Here is a 16645-nt window from a genome sequence, read left to right on the forward strand (position 1 = left end):
ACAGTCTGAGGGACAGTGAACTGGCCCCCTGTTTAAAAAGTTTGGGGACCCCTGGTCTAAACATTAGGAAGAACTTCCTGAGGGTAAGGGCTGTTCGACAGTGGGATAACAACTGCTTCAGAGCGTGGTGGAGTCTCCTCCTGTGGCCATCTGCCAAGGGTGCTTTGACTGTTCTCCTGAATGGCAGGGGGTTAGATTGGATGGCCTTTAGGGACTCTTACGCCTCCATGATACGTTCACTGGGCTCAGGACAGCTTACACTATATACACAATGCACAGAAATACAAATTTAAAACCACATTTATGCAATTGAAATCACCACTATGGGCAGAACTGGCCATCTGATAAACACTACAATGGGATGTGGATCGCAGAAATCGAAAACCAACCGGAAACAGAAATGAAATGAAGCCCAAACATTTTCTTAAAAGGTAAAGGTTACAAAAAGCCGATGAAGAAGAAGAAGAGTTTGGATTTATATCCCCCCTTTCTCTCCTGTAGGAGACTCAAAGGGGCTTACAATCTCCTTGCCCTTCCCCCCTCACAACAAACACCCTGTGAGGTAGGTGGGGCTGAGAGAGCTCCGAGAAGCTGTGACTAGCCCAAGGTCACCCAGCTGGCGTGTGTGGGAGTGCAAAGGCTAATCTGAATTCCCCAGATAAGCCTCCACAGCTCAGGTGGCAGAGCTGGGAATCAAACCCGGTTCCTCCAGATCAGATACACAAGCTCTTAACCTCCTACGCCACTGCTGCTCCACTTATTGGCCAGCCTGAAGTTCTGACAGGAAACGGGGACTTGGGGAGAAGGCTGTTTGACATTCTAACCACTGCACCACACTGCCTCTTAATGGTAGGGCTGCCTCTGCCGGTATGTGTTCGGTGAAGGGGGTGCATACAAAGGAGGGGTCAGCAGCACGACACTGCCTGGTTAGGCAGCTCAGGGGGCGAAATCCCCCACAACGTTTCAAGCCCGTGGTGTGCAGCCATCCCTAGAAATAAATCTGAAGTCGCACAAAAACTAGAAGACAGTTTCAGACAGCAGCCATGCGGATCTACAGATTCCAGCCAAGTAGCCCCTCAGAACCCAAAGAGACTTTCGGGGTATACCTTTTTGAGAGCCGAGCTTTCGTTACTTATCGGATAAAGAGAGCGCTGCAACTCGCGAGCACGGCCCCTGAAAACCTGGCTAGTCTCTAAGGGTGTTACTGGACTCAAATCTAGTAAGAACATAAGGACATAAGAACAAGCCAGCTGGATCAGACCAAAGTCCATCTAGTCCAGGACTCTGCTACTCGCAGTGGCCCACCAGGTACCATTGGGAGCTCACATACAGGATGTGAACGCAATGGCCTTCTGCTGCTCCTGCTCCCGTCGAAAGCACCTGGTCTGTTAAGGCATTTGCAATCTCAGATCAAAGAGAACCAAGATTGGTAGCCATAGATCGACTTCTCCTCCATAAATCTGTCCAAGCCCCTTTTAAAAGCTGCTGCCATCATCCAGGTGGAGTGGCCATCACCACCTCCCTGTGGCAGCATATTCCAAACACTCAATCACACGCTGTGGGAAGAAGGTTTCCTTTTATTAGTCCTAATTCTTCTCCTCCCAGCATTTTCTGCAAGTGTAATGGATGGCCCCCCCTTTGGTCTCACTGAGTTTTCGCTTCTTTAGAGGAAAGAGAGAAAAATGTCTCTCTGTCAACATTTTCCACGCCATGCGTAATTTTATAGACTTCAATCATATCCCCCCTCAGACGCCTCCTCTCCAAACTAAAGAGTCCCAAACGCTAGTAGATCTTAATACATAACGAAAGGAGCTTTGACTTCTTTTCTCAACCCGTTTAAGAGCCAGGCCAACTCACTTAGACGCTGAGCCTCTTTTGCTCTGTGCGCAGGGGAAGAGACGCCAACCTCTCATGACTACGGAAAAAGCAAAGTGTTTACAAACACGAGCTTCGGGGCTGGCCCACCTATTCCCAAAAACCTGATGCCAAGTGAATTATTTTAAGCCGCGAGACAAAGGCCCGAATGGGGCATTTCAAAGCAGTGCATGAGGAAGGCGCATGGACATACAGTCCCAGGGCTATTAATAGATACTGTATTTCTTTTCCACTGGCTTGCAGCCAGTACACAGAGTTGTGGTGGCGGCGGGGGGGGAAGACATGTAATATAATCCGTTTCTTTCTCCTGCAAGTTGCCAAGTTGGAAGAAGATGGCTATCTACAGGGTGGGCAGGTCACCATTTCAGCAGCAAGGAAACCAAATGTCCCCTCACCAGAGCCTGGTTTCAGTATTAAACCTCCAAGGATCCCCCCCACTCCCCCCCCCCCACCCATCCTCACCTCTCTTTGAGGAAGACAGTTCATCCTTCAGCTTCTTGACTTCGGCCTCCAGAGCTTTGTTCTCTTCCTGAGTTCCAGCGCCTTTCGCATTCGGATCTCCAGCATCCCCTCCAGCCAACTTCATCTCCTGTGTTTTTTTAAAGAGGGGGAGAAAGGGAGAAGATGCATGAAGGGAGAAAGGAGTCCGGGGCCCGCTACAGTCAGCTCCTCAAAGCCCCTACAAACCTCTGATGGAATAAAGGTTGTGTTTTCCTTGGGGCTCTTTGCTCCACAGTGGGGTCGTAGTGGGGGTCTCCTAGCATGTCTCTGTTTACAGGAGAAACAGTGGCGTAGGAGGTTAAGAGCTCGTGTTATCTAATCTGGAGGAACCGGGTTTGATTCCCAGCTCTGCCGCCTGAGCTGTGGAGGCTCATCTGGGGAATTCAGATTAGCCTGTGCACTCCCACACACGCCAGCTGGGTGACCTTGGGCTAGTCACAGCTTCTCGGAGCTCTCTCAGCCCCACCCACCTCGCAGGGTGTTTGTTGTGAGGGGGGAAGGGCAAGGAGATTGTCAGCCCCTTTGAGTCTCCTGCAGGAGAGAAAGGGGGGCTATAAATCCAAACTCTTCTTCTCTTCTTCTTCTACATGCGAAAACACACCCCACTGCCTGCTGCGTGGCTTGCCAGCCCCCACTTCTGGGTTGCTCCCAGCCATTGCAAAATTGCTGGCCCTTCACAATTTTATATTGATATTTCTGTGCTCTTATCAATATGACTGTGCTTTTTGTAAAAGCTGGCAGTAGATCTCCCAGAAATACCTACGGGGGGGGGGGGGGGGGAGACCAGAAGGAGCAGTAACCCCTGAAGAGAGGACTGGGGTTTCCCCACTTTCACTAACCACGGGGCTTTCGGGATCTGCAGCAATGTTAACACACAGCGCATCAGTACAGAAATCTCTGACCCGAAGGAAATGTCTCCTTGCTGCAGAGTAGAGAAGCAGCATATAATCGGCCAAAGCCTTTTTAGTGCCATAAGACTCCTTTTACTTTGGCTGCAACAGACTCGACATGGCTAAATTCCTCTGGAATTTCCATTGATGGAGCCAAGATTACTATCACCTTAAGTCATCCAGTTCCAGAGGGGGCTTCCCTCCCCCTCCCCCACCCCCAGGCACTTGGATCTTTCTCCTGCCCCATTTTGCTCCGGCCAACGTTCATGACAGACCATCTCTAGATCTTTGACACACCTAGAGTGGACCATGGAGAAAGCAATATTAAAATGTATTTACGTTATTTAAAATTCACTGTTCTCATAGGGACTCAAGGTAGATAATACATAGTATGCCCAGGAAGGAGTTTTGAGAGGAGACCAGGACACCCTTTAATAGAGCCGGCGTGGTGTAGTGGTTAAGAGCAGGTGGATTCTAATCTGGAGAACCGGGTTTGATTCCCTGCTCCTCCACCTGAGTGGCAGACTCTTATCTGGTGAGCGAGAGTTGTTTCCCGACTCCTACATTCCTGCTGGGTGACCTTGGCGTAGTCATAGTTATCTCAGAACTCTCTCAGCCCCACCCACCTCACAATGTGTCTGTTGTGGGGAGAGGAAGGGAAAGGAGCTTGTAAGCCACTTTGAGTCTCCTTACAGGACAGAAAGGTGGGGTATAAATCCAAACTCCTCTTCTTCTAAAATATATATATGCTAGATCAGATGGCAATACTTATGGCTTCACTCCAAAACCGGGTAACTTTGGGGTCCAGTTGCAAGTAATTGCATTTGCCTGGGAGTCCGTGACCTTTTTGATCCTGCAGGCACCATCCAAGTTTTGGTAAAACAAAAACAGACAAAAAAATGTGGTGGAACCAAGTATACAAAACAAAAACAACCTACCACAGAAATGGCTATAAGCAAAAGTATATTATAAGCAAAGAATCAGGAAGAGAACAGGAAGAGAAAAACAACCGCAAATACAGCTAACAATCAGCAGAGCAGAACACGCAAACATGCTGAAAACAAGGTGCCCTGGAAGCACCGTGACTGGAGATAAACAGGTACAATGGACAAGGTAAGTCCAGGTAAGAAACAATTCCTCCAGAAGCTCGTGCAAAAACTTCTTGGATCATCAGTCCAGGTAAATAACAATAGCTACAGAAACTGTGCAATATCTTCCATGAATCAACAAGATGTTCCGGGTCTTCACTGTTTCGCAGAAGACAATCTGCTTCATCAGGGCAATTCTGGTTTAACCCCAATGAAGAATCCCAGATTTGGGGAAAGCAGCTAGCCCAATAATGTTTTATTTATTCACTTCTTTAATACCCCTCTTTCCTCCCAATGGAGACGCCATCCTCCCCTCCCTGAGAGGCAGGTCGGGTTCAGAATGTGCAAGAAGAAGAAGAGTTTGGATTTATATCCCCCCTTTCTCTCCTGCAGGAGACTCAAAGGGGCTGACAATCTCCTTGCCCTTCCCCCCTCACAACAAACACCCTGTGAGGTAGGTGGGGCTGAGAGAGCTCCGAGAAGCTGTGACTAGCCCAAGGTCACCCAGCTGGCGTGTGTGGGAGTGTGGGAGCTAACCACCCAGCAAGCTTTTGAACCTAGGTCTCCCAGATCCTAGTGTGACACTTTGCACAAAACGGCATTAGCTGAAGGTGTCCCTATGCAGTCTTCACACAAGGGCAGAAAACACACAGGCCCCTCAACCAATCAGATCTGTCTCGATCACAAACAATGCCCAGTTTGCTCCCAACATTCAACCAATCCTAAAAAACAAAACAAAACCCAGGACAGATTACTTGGCGGCAGAACTGGTGTTTCTTTGTACCTCCAACCTCATGATAAACAAAGCCTCCATCAGGGTTGGTATTCAAAATTAGGCACAAGGGACTCCAGGCTTCGACCAGTGAGAACTTGGGAGACGGCCAGCATTCCACAAAAAGAAACAGTGTTAAATTTAGTAGACTTCAGGTGAATTAGAGCATAAAAACCATCCTTGTGCAAATATATATATTTCCCAGAATGCTTGACTAGATGCTGTGCATGAGAAACCTCCAGAAAAGAGCTTTAGCAATAGCTGATGCAGAAATGGGATAAGTGCACTTATCCCATTTCTGTATAACAATCTAACCGATGCTCTTAAGATACCTATGCTTTTGAACAACATGGATCCCACAGTGTGCGAGAATGTAGCAAAATTTCTGCTAACGATAATAGACGTAAGTCTAGATCAGTGGTGGCGAACCTTTGGCACTCCAGATGTTATGGACTAAAATTCCCATCAGCCCCTGCCAGTATGGCCAAGTGGCCATGCTGGCAGGGGCTGATGGGAATTGTAGTCCATAACATCTGGAGTGCCAAAGGTTCGCCACCACGGGTCTAGATGAATACCAATCAATGTCTATGTATTACGACCACATATAGCCAGCAGTAATTTTTCTAGCTTTTGTCAGTATCCGATGACGTTTAAGTGAGTCAACTTAGCTGAAGGAATGTCCTATAGTTACAGAAGGACCATGTATATATTTTAGTACCAGTGTCTATAACTGTGAGCAATAATGGGCAAATTTTGTATGCTTATTTTGTATGTTTATTTTATGCCAATAAAGGCTTGTTACTTACTAATAGCTGATGCAGCTGCATGCCACAAAATGACAGTGGTCAAACCCACAGCTTAGAGCTGTGGTGGCAAACCTATGGCACGGGTGCCAGAGGTGGCACGCAGAGCTCTTTCTGTGGGCACGTGGGCACAGAGTTCATCATGGGGGGGGCGGAAAATCACCCCCCCCACACACATCTAGGCTGGCCTGTGCATGATCCTTTATCTGGGAGTAAGCTCGGTTGCTGGCAATGGGGCTTGCTTCTGAGTAAACCCTCCTAGGGTCGTGATTCACCCATTCGAAGTGTTGCATGGTTGCTTCACCAAGCTTACTCCAGAGTAACGCGCGCCTCGAAGCCAACCGTTTTTTCTAAACTAAAACCTCAGCATTCAGGTTAAATGGCCGTGTTGGCACTTTGCGATAAATAAGTGGGTTTTGGGTTGCAATTTGGGCACTCGGTCTCGAAAAGGTTCGCCATCACTGGCTTAGAGGGAAGTATCTTTTGCAGAGTCTTACCCTCAGGGCAGTGGGATGTAGGGAGATTTTCAACTCAGCCTCTGCCAGAGAGGAATCGCGGCCTGAACGGTTAAGGGTTCGATGGCGAGGAGATGCTAGCGGATCAAATTAACTCCCAAGTGACCCTAGCATCTGGGAAGGTGATTTGGATCCAGGATCAATGGTAGATGTTTTGCAAAAAGGGGAGGGAAGCGGGTTTGAGAAAATGGCTTTTCCCTCTTAATCATTTCAGGGAGCAACCGTGTTGGTCTGCAATAGGAAAGTTAAACTCGAGTCCAGCTGGGACTGACAAGATTTTTAGGATCTAAGCTTTGACACTCGAGAGCTTATGCCTCAAAAGGTTTGTCAGCCTCTTAGGTGCTAGAGGGGACTCGAATCTAACGTTTCTGAACCAAGAATATCAGGTTGCGCTGTTAAGGAAAAAACTATTACAGACTTCCCTTTGCACACTGCGACTTTCCCCATCAGGTTATCAAGGGCTGGCACAAGAAATTACTGTAAATGGGAACTGTCTCTGAAGCAGGAGTTGCCACCCAAGACTCAGTGGCACCAGCCGCCAGAGAGGACTCCCGTCACCCCGCAGCTGCCAGCAACTGCAGAATAACGCCGCCAGGCTAGGGGCCCCCCCCCCACTCCCTTGATTGACAAGCAAGGAGCCAAATAGAGAAGTAATGTGAATTTTCCCCATTGCGGGGGCGCTATGCCCCTTACCCCAGCCCCATGGAAGGAACAACTATACACTTTCTCCCGTCGCCCCCCCGCCCAGAAGTTTAGGATGGGGTACAGAGTTGCCTGTGGTCACATGAAGCTTCCTTGTTCAGAATCAGAGCTTTGGTCCATCAAGGCCTGTCCTGCCTTCTCAGAATGGCAGCCGCCCTCCAGACTCTCGGGGGGGGGGGGTGTTTCCACACCACCCATTTAACTGGAGATGCCGGGGATTGCACCTGGGACCTTCTCCACGGTGAAGAGCAGGTGCACTGGAGGAACCGGGTTTGATTCCCCGCTCTGCCGCCTGAGCTGTGGAGGCTTATCTGGGGAATTCAGATTAGCCTGTGCGCTCCCACACACGCCAGCTGGGTGACCCTAGGCTAGTCACAGTTCTTCTGAGCTCTCTCAGCCCCACCCACCTCACAGGGTGTTTGTTGTGAGGGGGGAAGGGCAAGGAGATTGTCAGCCCCTTTGAGTCTCCTGCAGGAGAGAAAGTGGGGGATATAAATCCAAACTCTTCTTCTTCTTCTTCTACTAAGCCACGTCAACTCCCTTTTCAGCTTCATGACTGTTGGAAGAAAAGGGACTTTACACTGTTTCCTGCCTCATCCTACAGAGGGGGTTTTTACTAGCGAGCTAGTGGCTAGATAGGGACTTAGGAATTTGTCACCTTTACTCTATCATGCTGAGTCTATCCCTTTGATGTAGACTGATACTCTTAGGGACTTCCTCTCCCTTTGCTTCTCTTCTTCTCGAACCTCTCCATCTTCCCTTCACCATGCCTAGGGAGAGGATGTGTCTCCTACGCATCCGCCTCCATCCAGCTAGATTAGATAGTGAACCTAACTCTCCACCTTTCTATCCAGAATGGAGTTCACTAATAAATACTCTTTTCATTAGATTAGAAACTACAAACGACTCTGACTTTCTTTTTGTGGGTTCCTGAAGTTCCTCTCTAGCAAGCTCTCCTTGGAAGCCACTGCCATGCAGTGCTCAGTGTAAGCTTCCTGTGTTCCTAGCCTCCTGTACTTCTGGCTACTCTTTCAAGGATTAGATAGCTACTAATTTACGCATTCACTAGGTGTGGATCTCCCAACAATGACAACCGTGGAAAGTAGGTTAGGCCGAGAGAGCAGGACAGTCCCAACCTTTATCACAGTGCAGGAATTTGAAGAAGAGGAGTTTGGATTTATACCCCCACTTTTTCTCAAGGTGGCTTAAAAACTCCTTTTCCTTCCCCTTCCCACAACAGACACCTTGCGAGGTATGTGGGGAGAACCGTGACAGGCCCAAGGTCACCCTGCACGCTTCACGTGGAGGAGTGGGGAAACAAATCCAGCTCGCCAGATAAGAATCCGTCGCTCACGTGGAGGAGTGGGGAATCAAACCTGGTTCTCCAAGTGACCCTAGCCGGACACTATCTTGGGAATGAAAGTTCCTGGGACTGAAGGACAACTCAGAGAATGGAAAGATGGCCCGGGGTCTTAGCCACTACACCAGGCAGAGCCCAGCCTCATCACGTTGACATTAAGGCATTCGACACAACACAGAGGGAGGGCTTCCCTGGAAAAAAGTCTCCCTTACAACTCTAAGTATTAGACACTGGGCACTTCTACACAGGTCAAACAATGCCCTTTCAATCCGATTTAGTGGCCATTTGCAAGCCGATTACGCCATTTGACATAATAAGGCCTAGTTGCAAAGTGCACTGGGAGCATCGAGCCATCAGTAAACAAATCAGCCTTGAACCCTTTTTCTTTCATATTTTTATCTTTGAATTGCGGGCTTTGATTATTTTCTCAGAAATGACAGCCAGCAAAAACAGGCCGCAATCTCCTCCTAAGCCGTTCAGAGCGGCCACGGCTGTGTGTCCACAGGCAACTCTAACTGAACTGCGCTCCCAGGGACATTCCCTCTCTGCTGCAGGGCTCTGCTGCCCCCTACAGGTAGGTCTACACAGCAGGCATCTTACTGGAAGTCTTGAACGCAGCTCTTGGCACAGGGCAAACTGGGGGTGATGGTACACTGGCATTCTACCCTGCAGCGAGCGAGTGTTATGGTATAATAACCATTATCATCATCATCATCATCATCATCATCATCAATTAATTAAACTTCTAGGCCGCCTCATCCCCGAAGGGCTCGAGGCGGCTCACAATATGGCTGTTGTTGTTGTTGTTGTTGTTGTTGTTATTATTATTATTATTATTATTATTATTATTATTATTAATAATTCAACTTAATAAGGCGGCTCACAATACAGCTGTTTTTTATTTTTATTTTTATTTTATTATTATTATTATTATTATTTTTATTATTATTATTATTATTATTATTATTATTATTATTATTATTATTATTATTATTATTTCGACTTAATAAACTGCTCTCCAACCAAAGGGCTCAGAATGGTGTACAGACAATAAATACCAAAGTACAAAAACAGTAAATAATATCATTAAAATACATAAATCAATAAAAACAGTATTATTAATATTGGTATTAATATTAATATTGGTAGGCTGCTTTTAGTTGCTTTTGCATTTTTATGGAAAAGCCAGCCGTGGATCCCGGAGAGGAATTGGGGGGTGGGGGGTGGGGAGACACCAGTACCCCCTTCAGGGATCTACAGCCGGCTTTTCCCTAAAAGCACAAAAGCAACTAAAAGCGGCCTCAAGAATGGTGATATATTGACATAAGCAATATTGATATTACCTTTAAAGGGCAATTTCTTGCCTTTTGAATGGGGGCAGGCGGCTTTGAGTGCAGCCGCGCAGCAGACAGTGGGTTCCTCCTTGAATTTAGATAGGGAAACGCAAGGGGAGCCCACTGCAAAGGGACCACGGGGCTGGGAGCTTCCGAGAGACAAATCTCCCTTTGTCAAATACTAATGACAAGGTATCTCCACTCCAAATTGTACCCTGTTGAAGAGAGCTTTGACTCTCAAAATCTTGGAGGTGTTTAAAATGTAACTGGACTTGACTCTTAACTTTTTTTAAGACTTAGGAATCTTATGTTCAGTTCTGCTAGCTAGATCAAGGAACAAAGAAAGCCAGGGCCTTCAGGTCTGGTGGTACACATAATGGGCACAGTTCTTTTCAAGTTCCAAGTCATTAGAGAGGTCTCTCTATCACACACACACTTTCCCATAACAAATTAATTAATTTAGAATTATTGTTGTAGAATTATGCAAAAGCATTATGCAAGAAAGCCTCATTAAGAACATAAGAAAGAGCCTGATGGATCAGACCAGAGTCCATCTAGTCCAGCACTCTGCTGCTCGCAGTGGCCCACCAGGTGCCTTTGGGAGCTCACGTGCAGGATGTGAAAGCAAGGGCCTTCTGCTGCTGCTCCCGAGCACCTGGTCTGCTAAGGCATTTGCAATCTCAAGTCAAGGAAGATCAAGAATTGGTAGCCAGAGATCGAATTCTCCTCCATAAATCTGTCCAAGGCCCTTTTCTCATTGGAGAAAAACTGAAGGCAAAATAAGTGCTCCCTCCAGGTGCGGGGAGGGGACACAGGTGTACCTTGCGCAGAAAACTATCTAGACCCTGAACAGCACAACAAAATTCTGGGTAGTTTCCACCATTCCCCCCCCCCCCCATCATGAGAGAGATTCATTTCCCAGAGTAGAAACTGGAATGTCAGAATTCTGAAGTTGACAACTCCAACCCATTCCTAGACACTATCATCAACAGCTGCCTTCCCAAAGTCATGACCCGTCAGAAGCGCATGCTCTATGCATCTGACAGCTGCAAGTACATGAACTGGCCAGGTCCAGAACTCAGCACGGCAAGAATCTTGATCTGTCAGCTTCCAAGATCTCATGAGCTCTCCAGTCTAGCCTGTGTCTCAGCCGGCCTAAACTGGGTGAATTTTTTACTTCTGTACTGATTTGCTTCGTTTACAGCCTGCCTTTCTCAGCACGACTCAAGGCGGGTTACAAAAATGTAGGAATCAACTAAAAGAACAGAGACCTCCAAGGAACAACACTGGACGGCTGGGACTGATGAATAACCACGCAACTGGAAGGCCACTTTTCAGAAGCTGTAATTGGGCGAGGGGCAGAGAAGAAGACCTAGCTTTTATACCTTGCTTATCTTGCTTATCTAGCTTTTATACCTTGCCGATTTCCATCTTTGTCATCTTGGTCAGGCCTGCCGTGACTCCATCTGGGCCCGCCTGTTCCCTCCCTTTCTTCTTTTATCTTTTTTTCCTTGCTTTTAGCCTTAGGAATGGGCGCCTGTTTGAACTGTTTTTAAACTGTTTGAATTGTTTGGATTGTTTAAATTGTATGTAACTGCTGCCGGAGTTTTAATGTTTAAGTTATGTTGTTTGAGTTGCTGTTGATAACAGCCATGTTGTTGAGCCGCCTCGAGCCCTCCGGGGAAGAGGCGGCCTAGAAATCTAAAATCTAAATAAATAAATAAATAAATAAATCTCTACTGTAAGGAGTCTCAAAGTGGCCTTTCGGCTTCCTTCCCTGCCCTGACGACAGGCACCTTAAGAGGGACGTGGGGCTGAGAGACTTCTGAGAGAAGCGGGACCTGGGCCAAGGTCGCCCAGCAGGCTTCATGTGCAGGAATGGGGGATCAAACCAGTTATCCAGGTTAAAGTATATCGCTCTTAACCACTCTATCACGCCGGCTCTCAGTTCACCTGGAAAAAATGGCTATTTTGGAAGGTGGATCCTAAGAATTATATCCCATTGAAGTATCTCCCTTTCCCAAACTCCCCTCGGGTGCTACTCCCAATAGCTGTACATATTTCCTAGTTTGGAGCTGGCAACCCTAACGAAGAAGAGAATAGTCTGAATTTACATCCTACTTTTCTCTACCTTCAAGGGGTCTCAAAGGGGTTTACAAACTCCTTTCCCTTCCTCTCCCTGCAACAGGCACCTTGTGAGTTAGGGTGGACTGACACCACAAACCTGACAAGGTGCCTTTTATGGGGAGAGGAAGGGAAAGGTGTCAGCAAACCGCCTTGAGTCTCCTTAAAGCAGGGGTCCCCAAACTACGGCCCGGGGGCCAAATGTGGCCCCCTGAAGGCATTTATCCGGCCCGCCAGGCATGGCAGCAATGGCTCCATTCATGTGCAGTGGGGGCTTGAGGGAGAGGAGGAACCGGCCCCAACGGCTGTTGATTGCAATTACATGATGGCACCCCCAAATCTCCATGAATTTTCTGACCCAGAGTTAGAAACCTTACACGTGGCAACTCCTGCTCCGCCCTTCCCTCTCGGCTACTCCATGTGTTGCTCTCAGGCTTTCCGTTCCTCCTCACTCCCATTGGCATCAGCCAGGCTGGCGAATCGCTCGCTGGCTGCTAGGGAGGAAGAACCCAGGAAGATGCCTAATCCTGGGTTAGATGGAATGCTTCATTGGGAAAGTTCTGCTCTTTTTTTTTTTTTTTACAGGGGAAGGTATTCCACAGCCTCCCCAACAATATTTGGAGCCCACCCTGTACTTGACATACTTTGGTCACTGTTCTAAAAATAGACCATGACAGAAAGGCTGAAAGGCGAAATCAAACATTTTACAATCATGTGCGCATAGGAATTTGTTCATAGTTTTTTTTAGTCCGGCCCTCCAACAGTCTGAGGGACAGTGAACTGGCCCCCTGTTTAAAAAGTTTGGGGACCCCTGCCTTAAAGGAATAAAAAGGAGGGGTGTGAATCCAGACTCCTCCTCTTCAGCCAGAAGCAAAGAACTCACAAACCAAAAACAGCCTCACCAGGAGGCCTGTTCCCTTCTTTCTCTCTGATGGCTGTTCTTTCCTGATTAGAGCATCCTCCTGAGGTGGTATTACAATACTGAGGCGGGACTGTGGGAAATAATATTATCAGTGATGATTTTAATTGGACAAATGTGGTTTTAATTTGTATTTATGTACATGACGCGGATTTAATTTGTATCTGTATTTACCAGGGGAGCACAGGTATCAATAAAATTTCTACTACATTCGACACTGTTCAGTTCCACTTACAAATTGCTTGCATTGATGTCAAGAGTCATATACAATCTGAAGGCAACCGTGGACCAGAGTTACGTTCAGTCACAAGAATAATGCAGACCCCGGGAACTCCCAATAGCCCTAAATCAGTGGTGGCGAACCTTTGGCACTCCAGATGTTATGGACTACAATTCCCATCAGCCCCTGCCAGCATGGCCAATTGGCCATGCTGGCAGGGGCTGATGGGAGTTGTAGTCCATAACATCTGGAGTGCCAAAGGTTCGCCACCACAGCCCTAAATCCACCTCCTCTCGAGATCAGAGCCCCAAATGCCTCCCCTGCCTCAACTCCGCCTGGTACCTTTTTTAGCTTGTCGTTCTCCTCCATGTATTTCTTGGCTGCGTCGCTGGCGCTTTCGGCCTGCTTCTTGAAAGCCTCGTTGGAGGCCAGGGCGGTGGCGTGCTGGGAGATGAGCGTGACCAGACGTCTCAGCAGGCTGGGGGGGGGGGGAGAGAGAGAGTGTCAAAACCCATCAGAGTGAACAGTGCGGGATAGAAACAAGTACGTAAAAACCCAGATCAACCTAGAACAGTGGTGGTGAACCTATGGCACTCCAGATGTTCATGGATCACAATTCCCATCAGCCCCTGCCACCACTGACCTAGAACCTTAGTGGTGAACCTATGGCACTCCAGATGTTCATGGACCACAATTCCCATCAGCCCCTGCAAGCATGGCCAATTGGCTGATGGGAATTGTAGTCCATGAATACCTGGAGTGCTACAGGTTTGCCACCACTGACCTAGAACCTCAAGAAAATCTCACTCCTAAGAACATAAGAACAAGCCAGCTGGATCAGACCAAAGTCCATCTAGTCCAGCTCTCTGCTACTCGCAGTGGCCCACCAGGTGCCTTTGGGAGCTCACATGCAGGATGTGAAGGCATAATGGCCTTCTGCTTGGCTGTTGCTCCCGATCACCCTGGTCTGTTAAGGCATTTGCAATCTCAGATCAAAGAGGATCAAGATTGGTATCGCCATAAATCGACTTCTCCTCCATAAATCTGTCCAAGCCCCTTTTAAAGCTATCCAGGTTAGTGGCCATCACCACCTCCTGTGGCAGCATATTCCAAACACCAATCACACGTTGCGTGCAGAAGTGTTTCCTTTGATTAGTCCTAATTCTTCCCCCCAGCATTTTCAATGGATGCCCCCTGGTTCTAGTATTGTGAGAAAGAGAGAAGAATGTCTCTCTGTCCACATTTTCTACCCCATGCATAATTTTGTAGACTTCAATCATGTCCCCCCTCAGCCGCCTCCTCTCCAAACTAAAGAGTCCCAAACGCTGCAGCCTCTCCTCATAGGGAAGGGGCTCCAGTCCCTCAATCATCCTCGTTGCCCTTCTCTGCATTCAGATCCAAGCCATCTAAATGCTAGAATCAGGATTCGTCTCTGGTCCTTGAAGCAAGGAGTGGAAGATTTCAGAGCAGAGGCCTGGATTGTGACCGTTCTAAAGCAAGCTCACAAGTTCTCAGGGTAAGAACAAACGCACCGAGCAGTGCTGGCAGGATCACCCCAACGAGGTAAAAAAAAACAGTTTTAAGATTTGGGGGAAATGGCAAGCGGGTGGGAGGTATATGGATGAATGCGATGCCACAGGACTGATCTGAATCCGGCTCTGACATGCCTGGAAATTCCCCTCCCCTTGCCCCAGAAAGAGATGAAATCAGTGGCGAAGCTCCCATGGGACAGGGTGTGTGTGCAACGCACCGGGCGCACGGATTTGGGTCATGTGGGGGGTGCAAAATCCCCTGGCCCCTCCCCCTTTTCCCCGTCCCCCCCATGGCACCCCCCACACACTCACTTTAGAAAACTGAACAGGCTGCAGAACAGGCCTTCCTGTTCTGGTGGGAACTACATTTCCCAGGGTTTCCTGGGAAATGTAGTTCCCACCAGAACAGGAAGGCCTGTTCTCCAGCCTGCTCAGTTTTCTAAAATGAGTGAGAGTGGGAGCCTGGGGAAGGGGGGGGCGGCAGGGCCCCCCCCTGAAAAATCCAGAGTGCGTACCAGGTACACTCTGGCCCAGCTACGCCTCTGGATGAAATGCATTTCTTGACATTCAAGTGGCTCATTCGTTTGGGCCCCCAATTATCCAAGAAGAAGAAGAGTTGGATTTATATCCCCCCTTTCTCTCCTGTAGGAGACTCACAGGGGCTTACAATCTCCTTGCCCTTCCACCCTCACAACACACACCCTGTGAGGTAGGTGGGGCTGAGAGAGCTCCGAAGAGCTGTGACTAGCCCAAGGTCCCCCAGCTGGTATGTGTGGGAGTGTACAGGCTAATCTGAATTCCCCAGATAAGCCTCCACAGCTCAGGCGGCAGAGCGGGGAATCAAACCCGGTTCCTCCAGATTAGATACATGAGCTCTTAACCTCCTACGCCACTGCTGCTCCTGCTCCAGAAAGGCTGGAGAAGGCTAGAAATCACAGTCTCTAGAACAGTGATGGCGAACCTTTTCGAGACCGAGTGCCCAAACTGCAACCCAAAACCCACTTATTTATCGCAAAGGGCCAACATGGCAATTTAACTTGAATACTGAGGTTTTCGTTTAGAAAAAATGGTTGGCTCAGAGGCGAGCGTTACTCGGGAGTAAGCTTGGTGGTCGTTGTTGGCTTTGCTTTGAAGCAACCATGCAACTCTTCGAACAGGTGAATCACAACCCTAGAAGGGTTTACTCAGAAGCAAGCCCCATTGCCAGCAACCGAGCCTACTCCCAGGTAAAGGATTGTGCTTTAGTTCTTTGCATGAAAATCAGTGGGGTTTAACAGTGCTTAACAGGGTTACCTATACTGCTTCCCCAAAACTAGGTCTTAGTTCCTCCAAATTAGAATGCACCTGCTCTTAACCACTATGCCACTGCTGCTCCTACACAACACAACACGATGAAACAACAGTCTTTGGTCGGAGCTGGCTGCGGTTTCCATATTGGGGAATGCTGTAGGCGCAGCCTTGGGCAAGGCAAGAGGGTAAGTCTATGGTGGATCCAGGATACGATCCCCACACTGCTTCCCCCGCAAGGCCTACATCACAGAATCAAAAGTTTCCATACTCTGACCTTCAGGAAGGTAGGTAGCAGGCCAAACAGACAATAAAACAATGGATGGACTCCACATTGCTCTATTCCCGCTGACCCCTACCGCCACGTTGGCCCTTCCCACTCTATTTCAATTAAATAGCATCGTTCCAAATCAGGGACCTGATTCTCAAAACGGCTTGGGCACACAAGACTCTTCATGCAGGCGCCTGTCAAACTCCTCCAGAGCCCCAAGGGCTCCCCTGACCTTTGCCCAGGGCCTCTGAGACCATCCGTCCGTTGCTGGCTTTTCCTTCCGGCACTTTAACACCACCATGGCTCTGGGAAAGGACAGTCACGGCTGCATCCGTCCAAGCCATCTAAATGCTCTTCGCTTTTCTCAAGGGGCAGAGGTGGAGATTTCCAGCAATTCCTCTTTCCTGTTGCAGGTCACTGACATTTTGTTCTTGCGGAAGGAGTCTCCGGAA

At 48.3% G+C, this 16645-nt stretch overlaps 1 protein-coding gene across 1 annotated transcript in view; it reads right to left on the reverse strand.

Annotated features, from left to right (window-relative positions):
• The window catches only part of BCAP31 (B cell receptor associated protein 31), an 88000-nt gene that overhangs the window by 19284 nt on the left and 52071 nt on the right, over window positions 1-16645 (reverse strand). Inside the window, exons 5-6 of the mRNA XM_048490931.1 lie at window positions 13446-13581; window positions 2338-2464 (exon numbers count right to left, since the gene is read on the reverse strand). Of these exons, the coding sequence (XP_048346888.1) occupies window positions 2338-2464; window positions 13446-13581 (263 nt within the window). The remainder of the gene's footprint in view (window positions 1-2337; window positions 2465-13445; window positions 13582-16645) is intronic.

Source organism: Sphaerodactylus townsendi, linkage group LG03 (genome assembly GCF_021028975.2).
Source record: "Sphaerodactylus townsendi isolate TG3544 linkage group LG03, MPM_Stown_v2.3, whole genome shotgun sequence".
NCBI lineage: Eukaryota > Metazoa > Chordata > Lepidosauria > Squamata > Sphaerodactylidae > Sphaerodactylus > Sphaerodactylus townsendi.